The sequence below is a fragment of the Mixophyes fleayi genome, chromosome 5, assembly GCF_038048845.1.
Source record: "Mixophyes fleayi isolate aMixFle1 chromosome 5, aMixFle1.hap1, whole genome shotgun sequence".
Taxonomy (NCBI): domain Eukaryota; kingdom Metazoa; phylum Chordata; class Amphibia; order Anura; family Limnodynastidae; genus Mixophyes; species Mixophyes fleayi.
Genome location: NC_134406.1, coordinates 51,610,349 through 51,637,122, shown reverse-complemented (window position 1 = coordinate 51,637,122; position 26,774 = coordinate 51,610,349). Strand labels below are relative to the sequence as shown.

Genomic DNA, 26,774 nt, shown 5'->3' with positions numbered 1-26,774 from the left:
AATCATGAAAGAGAAGTGACATTGGGACTGTCTATTACTTGTGTTACTTTATTACTTGAAGGTATAGATCAAGGCTGGGTCCACTGTTCTATGCTGGAACTTTGTGTAACAGTTTAGTGTGTCGGCAATGAATTGGAAGAAATAAAATGTCACAGGGAAGCCCTGATTTTGGGTCACTCCCTTTTATAATTACAACTTTTCTTTCACTTAAACTACTGCTCATTCTTCTTCTTCTTCTTCTTCTTTTGTGTTCATAGGAAATTCTGTATATTTCAATATTATTACATTTATTTTTATGTTTGTAAGTAAATATAAGAGATCTATAGACTGAAATGAAATCACCTCCATGAATGGGAGCTCTCTACCCCTTGGCACCTATTGAAATATATTACTGTAGATGACCACATTCTCTATGCACCTGTTCGTCCTGCTCCTTCCATCATAAGGAGAAATCGTACGCTCTCTTGCAACCAAAATCTAAATATGCTAATCAGTGTGGGTGTCTGTAAAAATAGGTGCATAATGTCATAAGTTAGGAAGAAGCTATTATTCTGCTGGGCCTCCATATTAATTGTGCAGTTCATACATTGTATTAGGTGCATGTTATATGAAGTGATATTTATCTTGTTTACAGGACTCACAGTTTTCAATTTCTCCAGAGAGTGGTGTGTTACAACCCCTAGGTACCGCAAGATTGTCAGTTCTATTTAAGCCATTGACCTGTCAGAGGCTGGAGACAGTGCTGGAGCTGGAAGTAGAAAATGGTGAAGGCAGGTATGTCATCAGTGGGAGAGAAAACAGTGATATCCATTTCCCTAGTATACAACAAGCTAAACCAGTATACAAGACACTGCAGGCTATCAAATCACTAACAGTAGCTGAACCAATAGCCATGAGACTGACGACTGTAGTTTCTTGAACATAGGTCCAGTCCAAAAATAGTCTCCATTTTATTTAGCTGACAGGTACACTTAGGGGTTAATGTATTAAGCTCCGGGTTCTTCAACACCCGCGAGTTCGGCGTCTACGGCGTTTAAATTTAAAGCGGCGCTGCCTTGTAAAGGGAAGTTTCCCTTTACAAGGCAGCGCCACTTTAAATTTAGACGCCGAAGACGCCGAACTCGCGGGTGTTGAAGAACCCGGAGCTTAATACATTTACCCCTTAGTATTTTAACAATTCTTTATAAACTGCTCCATTTGTTCCAGCTACCTACCGGTCACAGCTGATGTCCAGATACCCCAGGTTTGCCTTCTTTCCAGTTCGTTGGTGTTCACCGAGATCTATCTAGGAGTCCCAGTAAAGTCAACTATAAAAATGTTTAACCAGGGACGGCTCCCAGCAAAGTTTTCCTGGAGAGAGGTAACTAAATATTTTTATTATAACATGCAACATTTTAAAACACTCATGACACTGAGGTTTAATTTTGATATTTGACATTTGGAACACATAGCCAGTATGCCATAGATTTAAAACTTGTGTGCTATGTAAAACACCAACAAGTTAGATTTATATTCATGGTCACAGACTACGATTACATTTAATGAGAGCACATTGGACTTCATTTAAGATGCACACTCAAAGAGCATGTATTGCCAAGATATCCTATCCCACATACATAAGAGGTGTACACAGGGCTGCCAAGAGGAGTTCAGGGCCCCTGTACAATGGCTTCATGGGGCCCCCCTTATAGTTGAGCATGGCAAAAAATTTGCGGTGCAAAGATGGAGGTGTTCATACGATTGGGGCGTAGCTATGCTCCATTGGGGCATAGCTAGCAGGTGAAAAGCGCTAGGCCACCCTCCTACAGAAAAAAACCTGCATTGTTGTGTATACAGTTGGCACAAGGGTGCAGTACCCGCTCGCCGGAGCGTGACATATGTCCCAGCACTCCTGACTTTCAGGACATCTAGCACCATAGTTTAGTATATAAAGAATGCAGTGTGTACATATAGAGTTCACAGTCTTGGCCTGCTCCTTACTTTGGGCAGAACACTCACCAAAAATTGTAAAATGTTGTGATTCTAGTGAGACAATCCCAGACTGTCCTGCTCTCTCCTACCTGTTCTTGTAACTTTCACCACATGTGGCTGCTAGTTTCATTAGTTGTGGCTTGTCTGGATCCTGGAATGTTGGGGGCCGCTTTTTGGAAAAAAAATGGGTACATCTAGAAAATTCAACCCAGCCCCGGCGTTAAATCAAAAGCACCCACGAGTAATAATTAGGCCTTCCTCCAGCCCCAACATTAAAATAATAGCTTTATTTAATAAATTTGAATACTATTTCCCTCCCTGCAAACAGTCCCAGCAATAAATTAATAGTATTTACATTTCATAAATATACCTTTTTCCCGCAACCATCACTGCCATTAAATAATTCATAGTCACATTTACTAAAGATACCTCATTCTCCCCAAACTCACCCCCACATTCAATAGCCCCCAAACTACCCCATCTTAAATTAATAGTCCCCACTATTAAATTTCCCCACCATCACCCCACAAACAAAATAGGACCCATTAATTAGACACCACCTACCTCATACACACACATTACCACAAGCCCCCTGTTGCATCACACACACTACTATGCCCCTTCATCATTACCATGCTGTTCCCCGTAAAGATCATACTGCGCCCTCCATTCTGCTTTTCCCCCCTTCACCTGGCCCCCTTTCATCACTCTGTGCCATGCTGACCCCCTCTCTTTCATCTCTGTGCCATGCTGCCCCCCCTCCTTCATCACTGTGCTATGCTGCTCCCCATTCTCCTTCCTCACTATGCCATGCTGCTCCCCCCTCTCTCCTTTATCACTGTGCCATGCTGCCCCCCCTCCCCAACCTCTCCTTCATCATTCTGTGCCTATTTTTCTCCCCCCCACCCCCCTTTTCATCACTCTGCCCCTTTCTGTTTTTCTCCCTTTGCCTCCGTTCCTTTACTTATCTTTGTATTGGCTTCTTTCAGCTCTTTTCTTTTCTCCTCTTTTGTCTTCTGTCTTGGTCCTCTCTGCGCAGCTCCTCGCTGAATGTCGGGACGTCACGCCCGAAATTCAGTGCGAACGGAGCAGAGAGGAAGGAAGAGGGACGCCGGCGCCGCGATCATGTGATGTGAGTATTTGTTTTTTGTTTTTTCTAAATACCCTGCTCCCCCCACCAACAAAGGGGGCTGAGCCACCCCACCGCCACCCGCCCGCTAGAAAATAGTAAAACAAATAAAAAGAAAAAATCTAAAACAAGTTAAAAAAGAAAAAAGGTCGTTACTGAGGGCCCGGGCCGGGCCCCCTGGCAAGTTCGGGCCCGGGTAAATAGTGCCCCCCCCCATTTTTCCACCCTCTCGGTGGCCCTGGGTGTACACCAACTCTCTGCTCTCAGGAGATTCCTCTGTAAACTGCTCCTTCTGATGGAATGTGTGAGCATCACAGCAAACGTTTTTGCCCTTGTTTATGGTTTAAATTAATCAGGAGTGTGAGGCAACGTCAGTAGACACTTTCGTGTGTTTAAAGCTTTGTCTTAAATTGGGCATAGCATGTCTAGAGATGCGCATGTCTACAAGAGTGTGCATATCTAGGTGGAAGATGTGTTCCATTAAAAGTATAGGGTTGGATCCGATCACTGCCATCTCAGAGCTGGGGCAGAGATCAAGTTCTTTTCCAGAAGCACTTTGGCAAAAATCTAGATGCACTTGTGGAAATTCAGTTGCACAGCACCTGCAAAAAGGATTTTGGGATATGAAATTTATTGTCCAAATAATATGTATTCATTGTTCTACCAGCTATGAGAATAATGCTTTCTTTCTACAGCTTACAGCTAGCCATTCTCTTGCTTGCTCAGCCACTGTGACTCCCACAAGTGGTGTGTTAGGACCTAACGAAGAGGCTGAGATGTATGTGACTCTGACAGTTCATACATTGGTAAGTTACTGGGTAATATTGTATGAGCTAAATGACCAATAATATATTTAGTGCAGATACCTACAGTGGTATAGCTAAAGGCCTCCTGGCCCAATGCAAAATCTAACCCTGGTCCCACCCAACCTGCCTCTCTGTATGTAAATATTATAGCATAGTATTACATTATGCTTTGGTGTTGTGTACCCAAGTTAAGTGTGTTTATTGCATTTCTTAAGCAGAACGAAGTAGTCTATGAGATGCTAAGAGCTAATGATTACAATAGCCTTCGTTTGTATTAATGCATGAACTAGAACATAGACACCCTTAAAAACCACAACTTACAAACCATAAAAAACACACATTTTGTTTTATGTGTCTGCCAAGTACACTTCAAGGTGCTCGCTCTTTGAATTGTCCCCATAGCTATAACAGCACCTAGTTTTGCGAGTTTGTGTAACCACCTGAAAATGCATCACATGAAATCAGTAAAAACATCACTTCAACATCCAACTAACTTTACGTTTACATTGCGTCATTCTTTTTTTTTTCTAAAATACTACTTGTTTTAGCTTCATTTATGTGTTAAATTAATCATGACAGTCATCACTCATGTCTTTATCACATGTCAGATTTGTGTTTGAATGTTTTTTTATTACATTAAAGTGCACATAGAAATGCTCTTTTCTGTAAGAGTGCAGCTATAATGTGTACATTGCGTTCCAAGTACAGGATGAGGCTCAGTTGGTTTAACTTATAGTTCCACAAAAGATGGAATTCCCCAGGCTGGCAAAGCCTGTCATTGGAACATTGAAAACTATATAAAAATAGCCTTTTAAAAAGATGAAGCTGAGAGTTGGTCACAATAACTAGAGGGAGAAATGTGAGCAGACGGTGGTTACAATATCTGCAGGAATCATCACCCCCGTTATCTAAATATTGGAATAAATAAGTGGGAAACCCATGAATTACCATTGAATCCATTTGCATTAAGACCTTCGCTAACCAGTTCTAGTGGTTTTGGTGTTTTAGGATGAACTGAAAGACCTGCCAATGTGCTGCATGGTTGAAGACATGAAGGAACCTCTGGTTTTGACTGTGAAAGCAAAAGCCCAAGGTCTGCACGTCAGCTACTCCATGCCTACTGTAGGAGAGAGGTGAGGATATTCACTTGTGTCTTCCAGTCTTGTGTTAAACATTGTTTCCTTAATCAGCAGTCACTGGGCCTCTTGACTTTGATTTTGACAACAAAAAGATTATGAACAATCATAAGATTGATTTTTCAAATTATTATTTTTGGTGAGAGGATAAAGTATATAGTTTTGTACACATCCTCATTCCTGAATGAGTCTAAGCTCAATCTTTAGCTTGCTCCAGAGATGGAACAATCCACTTTAGAACCATTGTACTGTTTTGAGTATTGCTATGCCTGGACCACAGCCCCTATTCAGCTTTATCTAAGAAGATTAAATAGAGGCTTCTTGCAATGTGAGCAACACTTTTAGGCTGGGTACACACTACAGTGTTTTCAGCTGTTTATCGGGCCAATCAAACGATAAACGACCATTCGGCTCGATATCACATTAGTGTACTCTGCAGCGATGAACCATTATTGTTCCAAAGTACTTCATATCGTTTCATTTGATTTTTAAACCTGACTAAAAATGTTGTTCAACGAAGGAACAATGTTGTTCCAATTCTGCAGTGTGTATACACTCACAACGGCAGTGTCCATAGATCCATATTTTCAGCCGATGGTTATGACAGATGAAGAGCACAGATTTAAAGATAAATTGGGTAAAATGTGTTTAGTGTGTACACATGAATCGGCATGCTGATCGGGACTTTTTTTTTTTTTTTTTTTTTTTTTTTTTTTTTTTTTAAATCGTTGGTAAATTCGTTAAGGATATATCATTGGGAGAAATTTTGTATAGTGCGTACTCAGCCTTATACGGTCCCCAGCTGCTCACTGCTACAGATAACAGGAGAGGTCCTAGTGAGGCATTCTAGCCTATTTGCTAGATGAGGAGCATGTCATAAAGAGCTTTGGACAACCCCTTTAAAGGGGCATTCCAGGGACTGTGGACTAAGGTGTTCATGTAAACATATTGGTGTTTTATCGTATTGTTGTATGCACTTTCTTTAAATACCTAGTCATGAAACTTTAACTTACGGTAAATATGTTAGCGTATATGTATGTAAGTCTTAAATGGATCCTTTTTCTAACTAATAGAAAAAAATATTATTGATTTAAGATAAATGTTTTGGCTCTATTTTTTATAGTTCTACACATGTTGTGCCTGATTCATTAAGGAAAGTAAAGCAAATAAAGAGGAGTAACTTTGCACCTTGGTAAAACCATGTAGCATTGGAGGGGAAGGCAATTTTAAGATTTGATGGCAGATTTATAGTTGGGGTAAGGCATCTTGTAGATCAAATTTAAATTTCAATGTAAAAATAAAACTATCAAGTATGTGTGTGCTACATGAAAAATCAGCCAGTATTTAACTTATGTGCAAAATAATAAACTAATCGGCACCCCTTGTATTGTAACATGGTTTGTTCAGGAGAAAACATACTCATTTTTGTGTCTTAATTTCCTTAATGAATCAGGCCTGTGGTGTTTATTTTGACTGATAACCTAATAAATATATAGAACTGTGTGTGTCCTGTTTAAATAGATCTTTTTAGATTTTTAAATTAATCTTACTATGACTTGATTTTAAACACCAGTAGCATCTATTGTTGACCCTATTATTGATATATTTCTCTTTAGCTGTAATGAACTTTCTCAAGAGCTGCTGCTGGACTTTGGATCAGAAGTGGTTCTGCAGAGCACAGTGCACAGGAAGCTGATACTAACCAATCACTCTGGGATATCTGCACCATTCTCATTACATGCCGCCTATTTCACTGGTTGTCTTACTCCACAAGTGTCAAAAAAGTCTAAGTACAGTGAATTATTAGTTATTATAAGTCATTTCTGGTTTTCTTGACCTGTAAAAAAAACACTGGTTCTGGGGTCCCATGTCGTGTGAAACTCTTCTGTAGCTTCTAATATCCTAATAACTTTCAGTAAGGGTGTTTTACCCATAATCATTATATAAACCTCAGAGGTGTATGCAATCAAGAGAATCCCAAATAGTTTAGGATTCAATTATTTATACTAACAAACCTGTACCATCAAAAATCACCATTCTAATGCTTTTACAGTAAAGAACCAAGTCTTGGGGCATGCAGTGAAATTAACTTTCATGTCGTCCTTGTGTCCTTTACCAATATATTCTATGTTCCCAGCTTTTGTGTCACTTTTGGACACAATGCATCATTAAAGTTTCCTCTGTAAACATGAACCAGTTTTCATATTTATGTAATCTTGTAATCTTGAATCTTTCTTTTTAGTTCCACATCATATCTCATCCAGAGGACTGCTCGGGTCACAGAACAGATAGCTAAAAGGGCTGAAGCTGGTATGTGATCTGGACATATGCTTGTCAATGTCACTGTGTAACATAGAGGTAGTGGACCAAGAAATGGAAATACCTGGATAAATGAGGGGCACCAAGCATATTGAAAGCAAGGGTGTGGCTCATTGGTTAATTAAGCAAATAACAACATCCCAGAATGGTCAAGGTTATGTATAAAATGATGGACTTTCATGATTGCCTATAGTTACAGTGAGTATGGCTGTAAGAGGAGACCTCAGTGACTTTGAAAGAGGGCTGATTGTTGGGGTGTGTTTGGCAGGAGCTTCAGTGACCAAGGCAGCTCAACAGTGTTTAATGTGATATCCTCATAGAACGCCGAGGGAAAACATCAGCAGCAGTGGGCAGAAGTGCATACTCTAGGCTGTGATATCATCATAGAATGCAGAGGGAAAACCTCAGCAGCAAAGGGCAGCAGTGGGCAAAAATGCATACTCTAGGTTGTGATTTCCGTGCAACAAGTCAAAGGGCAAGGCCAAACAGGCAGGCAGCCGAAGACCAACTGTCTGCAAATTTCAACCTGTGGCGGGAGCAGCGAGTGTCATGATATTTAGTACAGTGCAGGATATCACACTCAGGTTGCAGTGCGTTTTTGAGTTCAGTGGTGCAAAGTCCCAGGTGATAACTATGGAGCAGTGGAGAAAGGTGGTATGGTTAGAAGAGATATTCTTCACCATGTTCTTGGCAAACAGACAAATGCATGTGTAACACCAACTTAAAGAACATTACAGCTATGAGTGCAGGGTTCTGCTGGTTAGTAATGCTGAAGGGAGCATTTTCCTGCCATGGATTACATGGATACGTATTGTAGGGTCTTCCAGGATGGCAATGCATCCATCCACAGAGCACGTGGTATCGCCCAATGGTTTAATGAGCCAGACACTGATGTTATATATGCAGAGGCGGATTGGGAACTTAAAGTGGCCCTGGAAAAAATGACTTAATTGGCCTTGTGGGTGGGACCAAAATTGTAGGTGTGGCTGACACAAAAGTAGGAGGGATTTAGAATTATTAGAATTTGGTTGTAGTAAGATTTAGGAAACCCTAGATGTGATGACTTAAGACACAGTCGCTGATCTCTAAAGCAATGCAGGGAAAAAGCTGCCAGTCCTCTGTTATACAAATACGTAAATGCTTTTGTATTATCTGCGACTGGTTTATGCTTCTGTGCTCAAACTTGTTTAGTTACCTACTAACACATCCTTCCAATATTCCCTTCATAGAAACATATGTGACTTTGTTTAAGTTTAACTATTACGAAACATGTTGGTTCAATTGTATTTGATCAGTCTGCCAGTGCAGTATGTGACCACCTCACGCACTGTTGTATCTTTCCCTGACGTCATTAGATGCAAACTACCAGTCTAATCTCTCTCTTTATATATATATATATATATATATATATATATATATATAATATATAAATATGTGTACTGTGTGTGTGTTTCAAAAAAATGCATTAAAAATAATCCCTATAATAAATGGCTGTCCCGGTGTGATCAGCACAAAGGTGAAATGTTTTAAACATCTTGCAAGAAAAAACGGGACATACCTCCCAATTGTCTTTTAGTCGGACCAAACCCTGACTAACCGAAACAGTCACCCAAATTCGGGACTGCCCCACAATTGTGTATGAGCCCTAAATATGCCCAGTGATTGGTGGTAGTTTGAGTTAATAACAGTGCAGGGAGGGTTGGCAGACAATGACATAAGTGAAGGGGAGAGCTATTCCAAGGGTTTGCTGGTAATTTACTAAGTGCAAGGGAGGCAGTATTAATGATATTGTCAGTGCAATGGGGGCTGGAAATATGTTCAACAAAGTGATCTGAGAACAGGAATAGTGGAAGGTAGAAGGCAGGCAATGGAGTCAATGCAAGAACCATTACATTATCACCAGAGCTGGAATAAGGCTCTGGGGGGCTTGGGCACTTAAAACAGAGGGGTTATCATTTTAAACATATTTTAGACAAATACATACACACAGGAAATACTGTGTGCACTACTGTTAGGTGCACGCAGCTCTGCCTTCACAAGTAGTACAGTGTGAAACGGGACATACCTCCCAATTGTCTTTTAGTCGGACCGAACCCTAACTAACCGAAACAGTCACCCAAATTCGGGACTGCCCCACAGATTCAGGACAGTTGGCAGACTGTCTTGGTCTCTCCTACCTGTTCTTGTCCCTTTCATGTGGCTGCTGGTGTCTTTAGACCAGTTACTGCTTGTCTGGATCCTGGAATGCTGGAGGCCCTATTTGGAAAAAATAATGGGTACATGAAATCTAGAAAACTTCAATCGGCCCGGCATTAAATCAATAGCGCCAACGTTTAATAATTAGGTCTCCTTCCAGCCCCAACATTAAAATAAAAGTACTCAGATTTGATAAATAGATCTATTTTCCTCCAAGCAACCCCAACAAAATATGAATAACATTTACGTTTAATATTGCCACTTCCCACAACCATCCCCAGCATTAAATAATTCATATTCAGGTTTAATAAATAGCCCTCCTTCCCAAACTTCCCCACATTCAATTAATAGCTCCAAATCACCCCAGCATTAAATTAAAGGTCTAGTCACCCCATATTAATTTAATAGACTCTACTATTAAATAGCCCACCAATAAATTAAATTGCCCCACCATCACACCACAAATAAAATAGCATCCATTAAATAATTAGCTCCACCTATACTCTGCCATTTAATTGATAGCCTACTTCCCACCCAAGACAGCAACCCTCCCTTCCCTAATATCACACACTATAGTAGCCCCCTCCTTTCTCCTATATCAATATAGCAGCCCCCTCTTTTCCCTCTCAAATGACAAAAGGCAGCCCCCCCTCTTTTACCTCACAAGTGACAGCAGGCACGTTCTATGTGACATCCGGCAGTCACACGGGAGAGAGGGATTCGCGGCCACCACACTGCCCTCTGCTGGCACCAGACCCTTAATCGAGTTAAACAGAATTTTTCTTTTTTATTTCTTTTTTTAAATTCCCTAAAAAAAAAATTGGTGGCCTACCGGGTAGATTACCAGTAGGTTCAATGGCAAATCTGCCCCTGTATATATGTCTTGGTCTTCTCAGTCACCAGATCTGAATCAAGTCAAGCGTTTATGGGATATTGTGGAAGGACACCTGAGATCATGTGTTCCATGTTTTTCAGCCAAACAATAATTGTGACTTTCTTGTGGAAAATAGGTGCTGCACTCGTCCTGCACAATTCCTTGTGGACAAGTGCTCTGTTAAGTGACTTTTGATTGGGGCTTCCATTTGTTTGTCCACTCTCTGTACTATATGTCTACTGAGTTATACATTAAATATTCCTTTAAAACATACAGCCAAACCACTGGGATCACTATAATCATTATCTATTTTGTTACTATATGCATATAGTTCTCCATTTTGTAACATAAAAAGTGCGTTTTACAGCAGTGCTTCCACCCACCCCCACTAGCTGGATCCCCGGGGCTGCTCCCTGCAGATGGTTTTTGGGCCTGTGCTGATTCTGTAAGTGCTGCAATATAGGGGGGAATTAAATTCCCCCCGAATTAGCGCATCGTTAAACTTGTTACCGTTATTATGGTAAATTTAACTCGGCAAAAAGCCGGCTTTGAATACACGTAATGACGGTATTTAAGCGCACTATTACCATAATAACGGTAATAGTGCGGATGGCCATGTTAATTTTTACAGTAACTTGGCCAATTGAATTCCCCACTTAATGTTTTTAACCAGCATTAAATGGCTGCTGGGTGAGGGAGAGGGGCTCTGGCTAGGACAAGGGACCACTTTAATACAAGTTATAATAAAATAATATGCAAGTTAATTCAATATTAAAAGACTTGCAAATGTAAAAATGCTTATAACCAGGGCCGGACTGGGACTAAAAATCAGCCCTGGCATTTAAAGTACACAGGCCCACCTCAGTTCCAGTAGGAAAGAAACTATGTGCCGCCAAGCAGCGTCGGTGCCGAAAAGGGCGTGACCACATTGTGTTGTGGGTGTGGTCAACATGGGGCATTGATACATACATTATAACAAAACATTACATTTATCACGCCCTCCCAGGCACATTGTGACACCCCCAGCCCACTGCACTTATCTATGTTTTGGTGCTACTGACATCCATCAGGGTGGGAACTTCCTGTAGAGTGATCAGGGAAGCTCTTTGTCTCACGAGATTACCAAATCTTGTGATACTTAGCGCTCCTCGGCTTGCTCTGCAGGCTGTGTCCTATCCAGGGACTGGGAGCAGTTTTCAGTTCCCTTCCCCTAACCAGAGGTGGATTAAGGCCTATTTCCTTCACCTCACCTTTAATAATTACCCCCCATTTACACTTCACAATTAAATAGCCTACCTCCTACACTATATTAAGAGCCTCCCTTCCCTCACATATTATATTAAAATACTGCACACACACACACATGAACACTATATGAACATGGCCAAACACACACACGCACACTATATGAACATGGAGCCACACACGCACACTGTAGCATCATGGGGCCACACATGCACATTATAGCAACATGGGCCCACACACGCACACTATAGCAACATGGGGCCACACACGCACACTATAGCAACACACACACACACACACTATACCCACACAGGCACACACACACGCACACTATATGAACATGGAGCCACACACGCACACTATAGCATCATGGGGCCACGCACGCACACTATACCCACACAGGCACACACACACACACACACACACACTATAGCCACACAGATATACACTATAGCCACACACATACACACACTATAGCCACACAGACACACATACACACACTATAGCCACACATACACTATAGCCACACACTATAGACACAGACACTTGCCTTGTTACAACCGATCCCCCAGCAGCAGCACCTCCTTCCTCCACGCTGGTCAGCGAACAGAGAGTCAGTGACTGCCGCCTATGCAAGTAATCACACAGGACGGCACCTGCCGTCCCAGGTGATTACTTGCATAGGTGGCAGTCACTGACTCTGTGTCCGCCGAGCAGCGCGCAGAGTGCTGCTGCTCGGCGGGCATGTGAACCGGGCCATCTGACCATCGGCCCTTCTGGCATTTGCCATAAGTGCCAGATGGCCAGTCCGGCCCTGCTTATAACTCAAGAGAATGTAATCTGTTTCAAACTGTATCAACTTATTTTCCTGTTAAGGACAATCTATTGCACATTGTACTCAGCCACTTCAGGCTCCCTGTAGTGTCCTTTAATAGTCTTACAGACAGGAAATAAGGGGTATAGAGAAATTGATGAAGTTCCGCACAGAACCTAGTAATTTTCAAGAATTTTTATATCAAATTTTACTAGTGGAAAACCATGTCTATTAGCTAATGATTTTGAAGATATAATATAATCTTTATTAATATTGTTTAAAGATAATACAGTGGATGCTTCCCCAATAGAGAAAACTTTAGTAAATAGTTGGGAAGAAAGATAAAGTCTCTTATAGTGTGGGACACTCACATGCTCACACTAGTGTTCATATCTATTATTAAAATCAAAAGTGAAAACAAATATATATAGAAAGAGAGTGAAAAACAGTGTAATTTAACATTTGTAATTATACAATAAACAAAGGCTCCCCCAGTAATTTAAGTCACTGAGTATCCCTTTTATTTTTAATATATAACAAAGTAAATGTTTTTGGGGATATCTCTTGATCAATTTGAATAATCAATGTTAACCTCATGATTCAGCACAAGGTTAATATACAGATCGGTATCCACTGCCATCATCTCCCTTATTGGATGAATATAAATGGTTTGAGCTGACCACACTCTTACATACCTACAACATCTGGGACTTCCATATCTGTCCCAAGTAGTGTTTTTATTGTTTCAACCTCCAGTCATCGGAGCAAAACCCCAGTAATGAGCTCGGCTTAGCTGCCAAGTTTCCTGAATTATTAACTTGAATTTTATTTAGATCCTCCACTTATTAGAAGGTTTAACATTGATCACATTAAACCTCAGCTCTGTTATAATCTGTTTAACTCTCGGGGCGCATTACTGGGGTCGATTAAATTATGTAGAAGTTGAATATCAATATGATTTTAATTAATTAAATAAAATGTGATTTTGTCTTTCTAGACACAATTTTGTATTCCCAAGAAAGAAGTTAACTCATTGTGTACTTTTAGATTTGAGGTCATCAATATTATCAGATGGAAAGGGAGCGGCATTCATCCCTCAGCCCAGCTGTGGAACACTGGGGCCATTCCAGCAGATGTGCATTGATGTGACAGCTTATAACAATATGTGGGGAGAGTATTCCGATCGGCTTATCTGTGCGGTATGTGTGTTTACAGAAAACACTTCTTTTTATGGTTTGTTAGTTATTTTAGTCTTGTGCCTCATGAACTCAGTATTGTCACCAGTTCCTAGTGGATTCATAAGCTGCATTCTTATCTATTGGTTCAGCCCTCCACTGTATGTACATGACAGGTACACTCCAAGCACTAGTAACATGTAAACATAAAAAAGTACTTGCGTTCTATCCCTCGTCCCTGTTCCAGTTTCTGTGCTGTGATCGGAGCTCAAAAAGGAGCCTAGCAGTGTGGTAAGCCCATCCCTGCATTTCTGTCTGAAACCATTTGACATATAGAGTGTTAGTAGAAACCGGGCTGGAACCGTCACACAATAATGCGGCATGGGGTGGGCCCACTCTGCACTTAGCAGGTCGGTACCTTTTTTTTTGGAGGACTGATTTAATCTCGGGTCCAGACAGCTCAGGGAAGGGGTTTCTGGTTGAAGTCTCCACCAAACTGAAATGAGGGGTTGGTAAGTACTAGAATTAGTCTTTATGTTAATTTCTTCAGAGTTAAGGAGGCTCAAATGATAAGAGGTACTTAATAGTTTCTTTTGTGACCATTCACATCATGTATAATGAAAGCATTATAAAGGTCATCTTAAATGATCAGATAGGGCTACAGATCTGTCACATGTATGGCCATCACTCATCTGATAGGACACAAGAGCCAACTAAGCCTCTAGATTAATAAACAAGACACAATGCTGGTCTCCCTCTGATGTGACTTGATATAGTAAATAATATCTTACCTATCAACTGCAAGATTGCTTCTTTCATTCTTTTTTCATTTTTAGTAAAATAAGTTGAACATTTTTGTAGGAAGAGTGAATAATATATATTAGACATAGCCTTAAAGATGTTGCCCACATAACGCAAATAAATGAGCTATGTACGGTTTCTTGGCGGTAGACAGTGAACTGGTATGACTCGCCCCCACTGGCTCCACAGTCCTTTCTAACACTGGCACCTCTCTCCATTGCTGGCTCCTGTTCCCTCACTGCATTTTCATCCAGCTCCTCTGTACTTGGCTTTCAGAATAGTACATAGCTAACTTGTTGTTTTGGCTTTAAGAGCTGCATTTTAGCTATCTGTGCACATGTATTTATTATTTGTTATAACTAATGAGCTCCACACCATTCTGTAGGTTGGTGATCTAAGCCCTAAGGAGATTGCTATGAAGATGACTGTAAAAGGGTGCCCTATATACTTCCAGATGACAGGACCGAGACCTGATCGACAGACTGATGGGCCTGTGTTAAGGTAAAATGCAGGCTCCATATAATGCAGTTTATATGTGCAATGTGTAATACAAATACAATACATTGGGAGGCTTTTATGAAAGCTGAAAATAATTTTAAAAATAAAAGCAAATGTCTAATAGCGCATTTTATTCTTCTTGTGAAATAATGCTTTATTTAATTATTCTTTCTTTGAAATAATAATGATTTCATAATATTTTACAGCATAAATAATGTAGTTTTGAATGATGACAATGTGTAATGATTTTTATTTTTTTATAAATTAAAGTTGAGATTATTTTGCTAGCCACATATCTGGGAACATCCAATCACCATCTTCATAAATAATGATAAGAAATGAATATCCTGTTCTTCTTTTAAGGTTTGGAACCCACTTGTCAGGTGGAGATACAATTTCTCACTGCTTGAGCATTAACAACCTGAGTCCTTGTGGTAAGTGTGTGTCCTTCTGTCTGTGACAGCTACATGAAGGGCACTGGAGACTACTTACTAATATGAGTGGAAAAGTACAGGGACCACTAGCAACACATTAGAAATTGTACTCAGACTGGTCTAGTGCAAGTTAGAGTAATGAAATCAAACTGATTGGTTCCTCTCAGCTACGGCAGCATCTGCAGTCTTGTACCAATGTTAGTAAATAACCCATGTGGAACACTCACTTTTGGCACTTGGTTCCTTTCAGACATTCGCATAGACTGGGAGACGTATAACAGAGAACAAGATGATTCCAAGCTTCTAGACCTTGTGCTGATTTATGGAGATCCTTTCCCCTTAAAGGACATAGATGGGAATGAAATTCTTGATTCCAGTTTGGATATTCCAGAAAGTGAAGGCTCTCCTGTGAACTGGGATAACATTCCCAGTACACCATGGACTATGTCATCAGATTCTCGCAGAAGCACAAATGTAAGTATTGTGTTAATCTGAAAAAAGGTCACTTTATGACACGATGAGGATTACGGCCTTGTCCAGACCGAAGTGTATTTGATTTATCTGCATTGGAACCTACATGAGAATGGATTCTATACTGAAAACAGAGCATGGTCAATTCTTTTTCTGTGTGTGTACGGTCTGATCTCTATGGCCGTTTGTGAAATGCCTTTGACTTATAGGGATCTATGATCCCTGTGTGACACTTGCAGGTAGCATTTGTTCACACAAACATGAGTACGTACATCCCGGCTGTAGCCAAGTGTTTGAATGACCCCCATTTTAGACAAACTTTCCAGTGTTTTTGGGCAAATCTAAAGCTTTAAGCCTCAATCCACATTATTTTTTCTGTGCTGGATAACCTACTAAAGTCCTTATTATTGTCTACTATACACTTAGAATATATCGTAAATGTGATATTATACTCAACTAACCTCATACTCTAAGCAATTTACAACAACCAGCAAGAACATCTCTCTGGGTTCATTGGAATATACAAGAAGTTCTTCAACCCAGCTCATTCTCTCATCAAGTACATACTTGTTCCACTGAGTTTGAATCTGGGCTCCATCACATCCCTAGAATCCAGGCTACCACCCCTCAGGTCATTGTAATCTGCCACTGATGTGTTCTAATTAAACACTTTTGCAGTATTCTGTTAAAAGGTGGCAAAGGCAAAACCAGTGTTGTAACCAGATGCCCAGGGCCACGGATTCAAATGTTTGATCCGTGCACCACACACTGTACCATGTGCCCACTTATTAAGTTGCCAGCCTGTGCCCCTACACTGTACGAATAATGTGCCCATACACATACCAGTTATGCCACAGACATACCAGCCTATTCTCATAGTATAGTAACCCTGTTTCCCCACAGCATATGCCCCCACAGAATTGGCACTAAAACTTTCTGCCCCCCACCTCCAGCATTTAGATCGGCTTCCCATCCTTTATACCGTCCATGCAGAGTGTTCTGTAATGCTGTTCTGTTACAGCAGCAGGAGCTGCACTTCCAGATAGAAACCTCAACTATGATGTGACCAGGAATGTAGAAGCACAACATACAGCATTACAGAACACTGTGCATGGAAAGTATTAGTGCTGGGAATCTTTTCTAAATAGTTTCCAGCTGATGTACTGGAGATCATGAACAGCCTGCCCCAGGTGAGGTTACATGGTGATCAATCCCTGAACTCTCTTTTGCTATTTTGGATGTTTATTACAATACATAGGGTATATTCATGTTAACAGTGCTCTTTTATGTTTATGTATGTGGTTTCTATGTGCAGGGTTTCCAATGGGCCCTTATTGAGCTGCAGTGTAATTGATATCCCTTCTATGTATTTGTCTCTCTGCTTGACACAAGAGTTCTCCTATTTGTTGTAATATCCATCTATTAGCGCTGAAGTTTGTCCCTTTTTAGGGAAGTTTAGTAGATGGTGATCATACTGTATGGAGGGCACAGTGCATGTTGACATATCGACTTGGAGGTCCAGCACTGGGCTATAGTTCTAAGTACACCGCTTATTCACACACATTACACTATGACCCCCACTGTCTTTATACCGGGGCTCTCATATGATATTTACTCTAGGTTTCGTGCATGTGGGACCATACTTTTACACCCAGGCAAATATCCGGATAAAAATATGTCTTAGGTTTATTAATATAAAAACCCCAAAAGCAATTATAGCACTTCCAAGAAATGGTTAACAACATCTTATTACGGCAAATGGAATATATATCTAACAAGAGGTTCAACATTATACCGGTCTCCTATTGCCCAACCCTGAGTATCTATCCAGGCTGGACCCTATACTGCAGAGGCTTCTCTCCTGACGGTGCCAGCAAGGCAGTGGTCTTCTCCATTGTCTCTCCACTTATGGAGGACACTCAAATCCACGGGGCCCACAGAGATTCCAGAAAAAGGTAGAAGACTTGCTGATCCTTGCAGTCCTTCTCTGTAGCGGTCCACATATTGTGAGAAACAAGATGCGTCAATGGTAGTGTCAAATTAACCCATCATTTCCTCACACCACTAAGCTCATTAGACGGTTTGCATTAATGTGGTTACACCCAGTGGTCAAATCGCATATTTAGAAGTGGTGGTATGGAAAGTGTAAGTGAATGATATGTTAGTTTTACAATCAAAGCAGTAGGTGAACGGTGATGTGGCATGATGGTGATATGGCATGATGGTGATATGGCATGATGGTGATGTGGCATGATGGTGATGTGGCATGATGGTGATATGGCATGATGGTGATATGGCATGATGGTGATGTGGCATGATGGTGATATGGCATGATGGTGATGTGGCATGATGGTGATGTGGCATGATGGTGATGTGGCATGATGGTGATATGGCATGATGGTGATATGGCATACCACCGTATACCGACCCACTTCAACCATTGGTTACATCGTTATATGAGGCAGGCACATATTACAGGACATCTCCCCTCATATTTTTGTCCTCAAAACACTGGTTTTCATTCAGAAACCTAAACATCAAACTTTTATAACTACTGCTCAAAAAGTACACAGCACCCTGTCTGCATTCTGTGATACTGCTTTACTGCAATGGTTTATCATTGCCAATATGCTGTCATTCTTTCTCACCAGCTGCTCTATGCAATGTAACATTCACGGTGCTTCCCTCCCATTCTCATGTACACATCTCACCTTCCACCTCTGAGCTATTATACCACAGGCAACAACCAGGTCACTATTGCTAATATCAAACTAAGCATTCTTTTCTTATTTCTTATTTATTTCTTATTATTTCTAATGTAGTTCAATAGAATGCATCTTTAGTTATGTATAAATTTAAAAACATGCTATAATTTCTCCTTTATTAATTCTTCCTCTGGCCATGTAACAACTCTTCTAGTCCAGTTGTCACTTTTTATTACTATATACTGAAATAACAATTATCAGGCTACATTATAGACAAATAGGACTGTTTGGTTTGCATTCCATCCACAAATGCATTTACACACTTATAAACAACTTTAATTTGGACTTTTCATATCACATTGCATAACTAGCCACCACATCCTTGGTAAATATATTTTGGGTCACAAAGCAGGTTTACATGTGTATTGATGCTTGATTATATTTATGTGACCCCAATTTTTGTATCAGTGGTAATTATAAAAATGTATTATTATAAATATCTGTCATTCAGCATCTAGATGGTATAGAACAGTCTGAACAGGCAGATGAAGAAGTGAATGAGGGCCATAATGATCAAGAAAGAGAACTAGCACCAGAAGACAAATTAATTTCTGTGATTCTGAGAACTCACGAGGGCGTGGCCTCTGATTACCCATACTGCATCACTCCAAGACAGACGGTAAGGCAAAATACAGTCTTTTCTCCTACAAAATTATGAAAGTACTTTGAAGTCAGTCAATAGTCTGCCTGAAGATGGGGGCAATATTTATCCATTTAGCTGAGATTTAGACGCATGGTTGAATATGAGCTGAGATTATTTCTAATTTGAAAGAAAATATTAATACAAATATAGTCAGGCTCATTTCTGAAACGGGTGCGACCCATTGTTGTTTGCATTAATTTTTAAAACTAGTATATACATTTAGTGTTGGTTACTATGAGTTACAGCTCTTTGTAGTTACCTGTTCACCAGTACTCCTAATTATCCCACTATTTATGAATACTATTTGTAAACGTAGTTGTTTGTTAATGAGATTTATGTGATTGCAGATTGTTCCTGCTGGGAGCTGCAGTACTATACATGTATCTTTTACTCCCCTAATGCTGTCCGGGATCACCAATAAGAGAGAGTGCAGCGGATTCGCCCTGGGGTTTATGAGCTTGAATGACCAGGTAACCATTACTTCTCTTCTCTCCACTTATGAATACATCTATCTATATGTATTTCACTAACATCCACCTTTCTCTTCTAGTCTGACAAACTGATACCTGGGAGGGTGAGACGTCCGCATGGATATGGGGTGGAGCCATTTAAAGTGGAACTCCAGGCATTTGTGAAGCCTGCTTTGTGAGTACAGATTAATCCTGGACTTGCAGGTAGTGGAGGTAAATTTAGTGTTATACCTGGACAGTTCTCCCAGCGCACTTCAAGGCACACACCTACCCTCTGCTCCCAGGAGATACCTCCACAAACAAGATGTACCTCTAGGTGTGCAGCAACGCGGATAATTCTGAAAAGGTGCACAGCGGAAAACGTCCTACCAGTTTAGAACCAGCCAAGTTTTCCAAATAATATAGTCCTTGGTTTGACTACATCTATGGCTGATATAAATCATGAGTCATGGTTAACATTAGCACTATGTTTATTATATATAGCAATTGTGTATGACAAAAATGTTTTATTACATTTCGCGGCGTGCACCTGAAAATGTTCATCTCTCAGAAATTGCGAGTCTACCTCTGTAAACCTATGTATGGTATGCCCAGGGCTGCTTCTGGACTGAGGAGCCGACTCTTTGTGCTCTGTAAATTATATCCAGTGATAGAGCTGACTCTTCTCTGCCTAAAGTACCATAAACTACAATGTAGACACAATTTGAAACTGATAAGTATTTTCCACATATCCATCTGTCCATTTGTAGGTAACTGCTAGAGGTGTTAATGGGTGCACTCTGGTTTATTACACATTCACACATACATTTTACAGATCTCTATGGTCGCCACACCAAGAAGTAAAACCACTAAAGGTCACTGAATCCCACACAGTCACACGTTGGATTGCATGTAACCTCTTATGCTTAGTGCAGTAATATCATACATGCTTGTTCCTACAGTCTTCCTCTTTCTCCACAGACTCACTGTAGAAGCTGAAGATGAGGATGAGGAAGGACTGGTGTTTTATTCTGTAGCCAGCGACCTCATTCCCAACAGGACATCACCGGTCAGTATACACATTGTTTTCAATCACTGGAAAATGTGGGTGAGCTGCTTGTTTTTATTTGTTAGTGAATATCCCAATGTTAATGTGCCATCGACATTGTTTAGGGATCTTAAAGAGGTGCTTCATAATACAATATATTGTATATCAAGTGACCCTATAAACAGAACATAGGACCCATATTAGCATCTCACCCCACAGATTACACACACTAACAGTTTGAACTCTTTTTTTTTTTTCTTAAAGTTTATTGTGGTTGTAAAAATATATATTGGTGGTTTAGCAGCATTCCTAATTACTATATATTTTTACATGGAAATAATGTGTCTTCCTGGTAAATACAGTAACTTGAAATACATAATTAAACAGCACACAGCATTGCAACATGAAAATGTTTGTGTACTTAAATGAAAACACCATAGGTATTTGTGTGTCAACATCTGTATTCTTTTATATGAACAGTTGTAAAGGTTTCCATACAGTGTGTGAATGTAATATGTGTAATGAGGTATAGTATAGATCTCATGTATGTTAGAGTAGGGATCCATCAGATATTTAACACTAATACTTCTTCTATCACAATGTTCCTTATTCAGATTTTGACTCAGTTTGAAACAACTCGCAACCTAAAGCTGATGAACTGCACAGAGACACCGTTATATTTCCGACTGTTGATGTCCAAACCTTTCTCCATTTCTGCTATTGATCCGAAGGAAAGTCTCAGGACATCGCAGAGTGACCGGGAGGAGCAGGGGGAGCAGATAGTGCTACACCCACAACAACATGCACTGGTAAGGGAGAGGTTGTGCCTCCTTGTTACACACCAGGAACCGGACAGAATATGTATATTATAGCGATAAATGAGCAGTAATAAGGCGGTGCCGTATGTGTATTCTGTAATGAATAATAGATGGACAGAGGAGGGATAGCATCTTCCAAAATACCGATGGACATGTAGTTATCATATTTAGCCGCACATCATGGACAACATAGGTTATAAAGCAGTAGATCTTTTACTAGCATCAAATACATCTATGATGTATATTTAGTTGTCTATTGTATGTGTATAGCATATTAGTTAGTCACTGTTTTATTACTAGCATTACTCCATTGGCAGCTGCAGTTATTATCACTACTGATATTAAACCTATTGTTTGCTGCACAGGGAAAGGTAAGAAGCTTTTGTCACTACTGGTTCTGTCACATGACCTCTTTCTCAAGTAAGCCCCAAACCTGAAGGATTGTATATGAATGACCAATTTGTCAATGTTTTTGCTTTATTGTCCAAAAATCAGAGTGTATGAGCCTAGTTACAGCCGATCCAGATCTGATGGCGATCAGGACAATGACCGCATCTGATGTGGATGGATTCATCTTCCAGCAGTGTAAATGGTGACCTGACAAATCTGGTCGTTCTGCCTGAGTGCTGAACTCTTCAGATTTAGTCATTTACTTGTATAGAACAATCTGACAGCGATCTGGCCTGTATACAGGCAGCGTCAATCTAACACTTGAGGAAATATGGGAAATTTGTTTGATTGCCCTATTTAGAAAATAAATAAATAAAAATATGAACCGATTATGTCCATACTGTAAATGATCATGTATTTGCAATATAAATGTGGGCTCCAATCAATATATTATTTTTAAACATATTCTGCAGACATGTCCACCTGCTTTATTATCAGCCCAATGTCATTTAAGATGAAAAGTATATTTCCTGCAGTAACACTTAAATCCAATGCATTGTTACATAGTATACCAACCAGCCCCATAAAAAGAGCAGACTGCGGTTCTTGTGTATATTCAAGTAACTGTTAGATATACACAACTAGAGATGGTTCACGTCAAGCAGAATGTTCACTTTGGAAAACAGGCTCTATGGGTCTTTCACAATTAAACATAAGAAAAAAATTCACAAAGGTAGAGAGATCCTATAAGATTGACAACAGGAGAAGACCAGAGTGGAATCTCTTTAACCAGACTTTCATTGCACAGGTGAAAGTGTCATTCTGCACAACTCTGGAACTGCTGACGTATCAGAATCTGCCCGATGATCAGATGCTGCCTGGAGTTGACCTGCTACACTCAGAGAATGGAGGAAGGAAGCTGCACTTTACTCAGCAGTTAGTTATTGAGTACAGTAATAAGAGCACTCAGGTAAGTATTTTACTGAGAGAATCAGCAATTTTTTGAACCAAACTCGTTTAGTTCCACCTTTGACGTGTCATCATTGTATCACTACAGCAAGTACCCCTGAGAGCGTTCCTGACCGTACCTGTGCTACAACTCTCCTGTGACACTGCTGACTTTGGCACATGCTTTGTGGGACAAACAAGGGAACTAGAGGTTTTCCTGATGAATAAAAGTGGATCAAAAAGCTATTGGACTGCATTTCTGGGTAACTACTGTATAGGGACAACGACTGTAAGACACTGTTAGTGTTAGTCGAAAGGCAGATAACAGGTCAAAGCACTTTAGCCATAAGAAGAATTAGCAGTTTGCAAAGTTAGTTATTAAAGGTGATCACCTTAAATAGTTATATAATCAGTGCAAGTTTTTAAGGCACTAATACCCCTTCATCTGGCTGATTACAAATGAAGCTAAAAGATGGCAAATCAATGTCCTCTGAAGTTGGAATGAGATTTCAGTTGTGATAGAAGACTAATTTAATGACAGGGTGAACTCTGCATAACTCACTGTTCTCATCTTTAGACAAGCGGGACAGACAGAATGGGCAGGATATATTTTCCATCTCTCCCAGCAGCGGAACGCTCGATGCTCATGTCAGTCACACGTCAACCAGTAAAGAAATGTTATTGGTCACCTTCACAGCAAGGTAGGGAAGATCCATTATGATCCTGGTTTGTTTTAGAAGGCTTTACCACATGACATGTCCAGCTGTCCATAGGGGCATCTAACATATGTTATTAAATGGTATTTGTTTTAAATGCAAGCTTTACAGCAGATGCAAATTGCAATTCAAGAAATAAATACAAGAAAATAATATGAGTCTTATCAATTCTGGAGCCAGAGAAATAATTCTGGGAACTAGTGAAGGAGTATACACAGACAGAGCTAGAGACCATTCCCAAGGGACATTCAGTATGTCATTTAGCCAACAAAGATAACATTTACATTTGTTTCCTCCTTATCAACAGTAAACATTGCGCAATCCTGTTGTCATTTAAGACAAACATTTTTATTTATTGCCTGAGGATGACAAGGAAACAATTATACAATTAGTGCTTTGTCCACCTTGTAAAGTAAACATCTTCTAAGGAACTTGCCATGTTGTGGTTTTCCATATGCTTGGGTTCAGGAACAAAAAGCAAAGATGCAAACAAACACTTGCTGCAATAATAATATAGAAAAGTACAATGTATATAAATGTAGTAACCAATTTGTTAAATAAAGCTGTACATTAAACCCCACATTTATGTTAATCTCCTTTAAATAAATTATACTTGACCATTTTACCAAAATAATATAATGTAATACCTTGTAGAGTAATGCAACAAAATACTAATCTCCCACTCACATAAAATTAAAAAACATTACAATTAGTGTTAGTTACTCACCTAGTGCATCACATCACTCTCAGCAGCCAAGAGACGGCAGAATATCACAAGTAACTTAATCTTACAGCATTTTCCTTTTCTCTAAAGTCACAGAAACACTAGAGCCAAAAGTGAGAATCACGATGGGCATTGTGTTGACGCCAAAGATCATTAAAACATAGACAGATTCCGCATTGACTGCAGACTGTTATAGTTTTATTAATGAGAACAGGAAGGCGCTTCATAGAACCCATTTTCTCCTTCTAAACCACAGAACTGCTGTGATTCAAGTGTAGGAATTTCTGGGCAAATTAAGAACCCCCTCCCCCAGAAAGAGCATCTATAGTAAGCTGGGTACACATGGTCAATGCTAGTTGAGAAATTTACTAGGTGTGTATACACATCAAATGGTCAAATCTGATTTTGAATCAGTGTGTGCAATCTCAGCCCTCCTATGTGCCATGAAATTGGCCACTAAAATCTTTTGCCAACATAACAAAATGTGTCAATTTAATTAGCTGCAAGGGTTTGTTGTAGTAGCCTCACATGTGGTATTTTTGAACAAAAACATTATGGTAATAAAAATTTTGACCACTTTTGCTTTCACCTCTTTGAGGTGTGAACATATTCATATAATGATCTACGGCACCTCATGGCTAATGCAATCAGCCTCAAAGGCTGATAATTGTTATGTTTTATTATTTTAAAACTACATACAATGATCCCCCCATATTGTCACCTGCAGCATACAACACTACTTCCGATTCTCTATGGAACGTTTTTATGAGAAACCTTTTTTTCATTATAGTCCCTTGCACTAAACATTATGTTTGAAATATTTATGTGACGCTTTCTTGTGCAAAACTAGTAAATAAAACGTGCAATTTCCTTTGTAAACTGCATTATCACAGTGAATATCAGTTTTGCACATCAATTGTATGCTCATTTTTATTCTATTTTTCTACTATTGTATAGTAAAAACCAGAATATTTGACTAAAGTGTATATCTTTCTGTAATATTTTGCTATAATAGGACAAACACGGACTATGAGACAGTTGTTATGGTGCACGGCATGCTGGGAGAGAAGCCCTTGAGACTACAAATTAAAGGACGAGGATCCTACGATGAGAAATATGAAAATTTGCATAGTGTGTAGCTGACATAATCCACCCATATTCTGTTTCAGTATTTAACATATGAGCCATAAGTATAATATGTGATTTATATTATACAATGTAAATATTTTATATAGTAAAGTATGGATTTCTTGTTCCCTATCTATAGCTGGTATGACTCAATTATTTTTTTGCTCAAGGCTAATCTGTCTCTTAAATTGGTACAATCACATAAGTAATATACATTTCTGACAATAGGGCAGTTTATTTTCTAAGCCCAAATTTCGGATATTGCAGCATTTATCTAACGACTATGTTTTCAAGATTAAAGTAAGCTTTTCTGACCACAAAGGAATAATGACCATCTTATATGATATATCAGATCCTTTCAACTTCAGTCCCACTGTTTAAAAAAACCTTCCTTGGCTCTGGCCCTACAGTTGTGGGTCCATACTAACACAATTACAGAAATATGGACATCAACTTTAGATTTCATAGATCTTATGGCCCACAATCCTTGATAAATAGTTTGATATTAGTATGGAAGGATGGGTCAAACCACATATCCTACAGATAGGCTCCAAAGTCCCAAGATACATACTTACCACATAATGAAACAATGGATCAGTAGTAGACCTATTACTGATATGAGTCACACAAGGGTACATAATTACAGCACTATGGAAACATGGGTCAACATTAGAGCTCCTACAGCTGTAGGCCTCAGAATCCTGGAATACATACTTAAAGCACTATGGCGTGATAGGACAGCACTACACCATCTACATCTATGAACCCCACAATCCCAAGATACCTTCTATAGTGATGATCCCTACAATCCCAAGATACCTTCTATAGTGATGATCCCTACAATCCCAGGGTACCTTCTACAGCTATGATCTCCACAACCCAAGATACCTTCTATAGTGATGAGCCTCACAATACCAAGATACCTTCTATAGTGATGATGCCTACAATCCCAGGGCACCATCTACAGCTATGATCTCCACAACCCAAGATACCTTCTATATTGATGATCCTCACAATCCCAAGATACCTTCTATAGTGATGATGCCTACAATCCCAGGGCACCCTCTACAGCTATCATCTTCACAATCCCAAACAGAGAGCCGAGACCAAAAATGGGACCCTCAATGTCCACAGGGCCCCCATGAGAAAACAAAAAAGTGATTTAACATGCATAGCAAATCAATCAAATGGCTAGGGGTAAAAGAAAAGGTCCGAAACGTCCAGAGAAGGATTGATGGGAGCAGAGGGATTATTATAAATAAACCAATCATGCTGG

General features: G+C 39.8%; 1 protein-coding gene across 3 annotated transcripts in view; it reads left to right on the top strand.

Moving 5' to 3' along the window:
* DLEC1 (DLEC1 cilia and flagella associated protein) overlaps positions 1 to 25,632 on the top strand; it is a 69,216-nt gene extending 43,584 nt beyond the window's left edge. Inside the window, exons 21-39 of one of the 3 annotated variants that reach the window (XM_075212187.1) lie at positions 635 to 774; positions 1,207 to 1,360; positions 3,796 to 3,906; positions 4,915 to 5,039; positions 6,659 to 6,832; positions 7,285 to 7,352; positions 13,538 to 13,689; positions 14,852 to 14,967; positions 15,328 to 15,398; positions 15,649 to 15,872; positions 19,089 to 19,253; positions 19,625 to 19,747; positions 19,828 to 19,922; positions 20,708 to 20,795; positions 21,389 to 21,583; positions 22,791 to 22,952; positions 23,040 to 23,193; positions 23,508 to 23,631; positions 25,386 to 25,632. In XM_075212187.1, the coding sequence (XP_075068288.1) occupies positions 635 to 774; positions 1,207 to 1,360; positions 3,796 to 3,906; positions 4,915 to 5,039; positions 6,659 to 6,832; positions 7,285 to 7,352; positions 13,538 to 13,689; positions 14,852 to 14,967; positions 15,328 to 15,398; positions 15,649 to 15,872; positions 19,089 to 19,253; positions 19,625 to 19,747; positions 19,828 to 19,922; positions 20,708 to 20,795; positions 21,389 to 21,583; positions 22,791 to 22,952; positions 23,040 to 23,193; positions 23,508 to 23,631; positions 25,386 to 25,509 (2,565 nt within the window). In that variant the 3' untranslated portion in view covers positions 25,510 to 25,632. Of the gene's footprint in view, positions 1 to 634; positions 775 to 1,206; positions 1,361 to 3,795; positions 3,907 to 4,914; positions 5,040 to 6,658; positions 6,833 to 7,284; positions 7,353 to 13,537; positions 13,690 to 14,851; positions 14,968 to 15,327; positions 15,399 to 15,648; positions 15,877 to 19,085; positions 19,254 to 19,624; positions 19,748 to 19,827; positions 19,923 to 20,707; positions 20,796 to 21,388; positions 21,584 to 22,790; positions 22,953 to 23,039; positions 23,194 to 23,507; positions 23,632 to 25,385 lie in introns of all 3 variants that reach the window. The other 2 variants (XM_075212186.1, XM_075212188.1) reach the window with 2 other exon arrangements.
* The last annotated feature ends 1,142 nt before the right edge of the window (positions 25,633 to 26,774 follow it).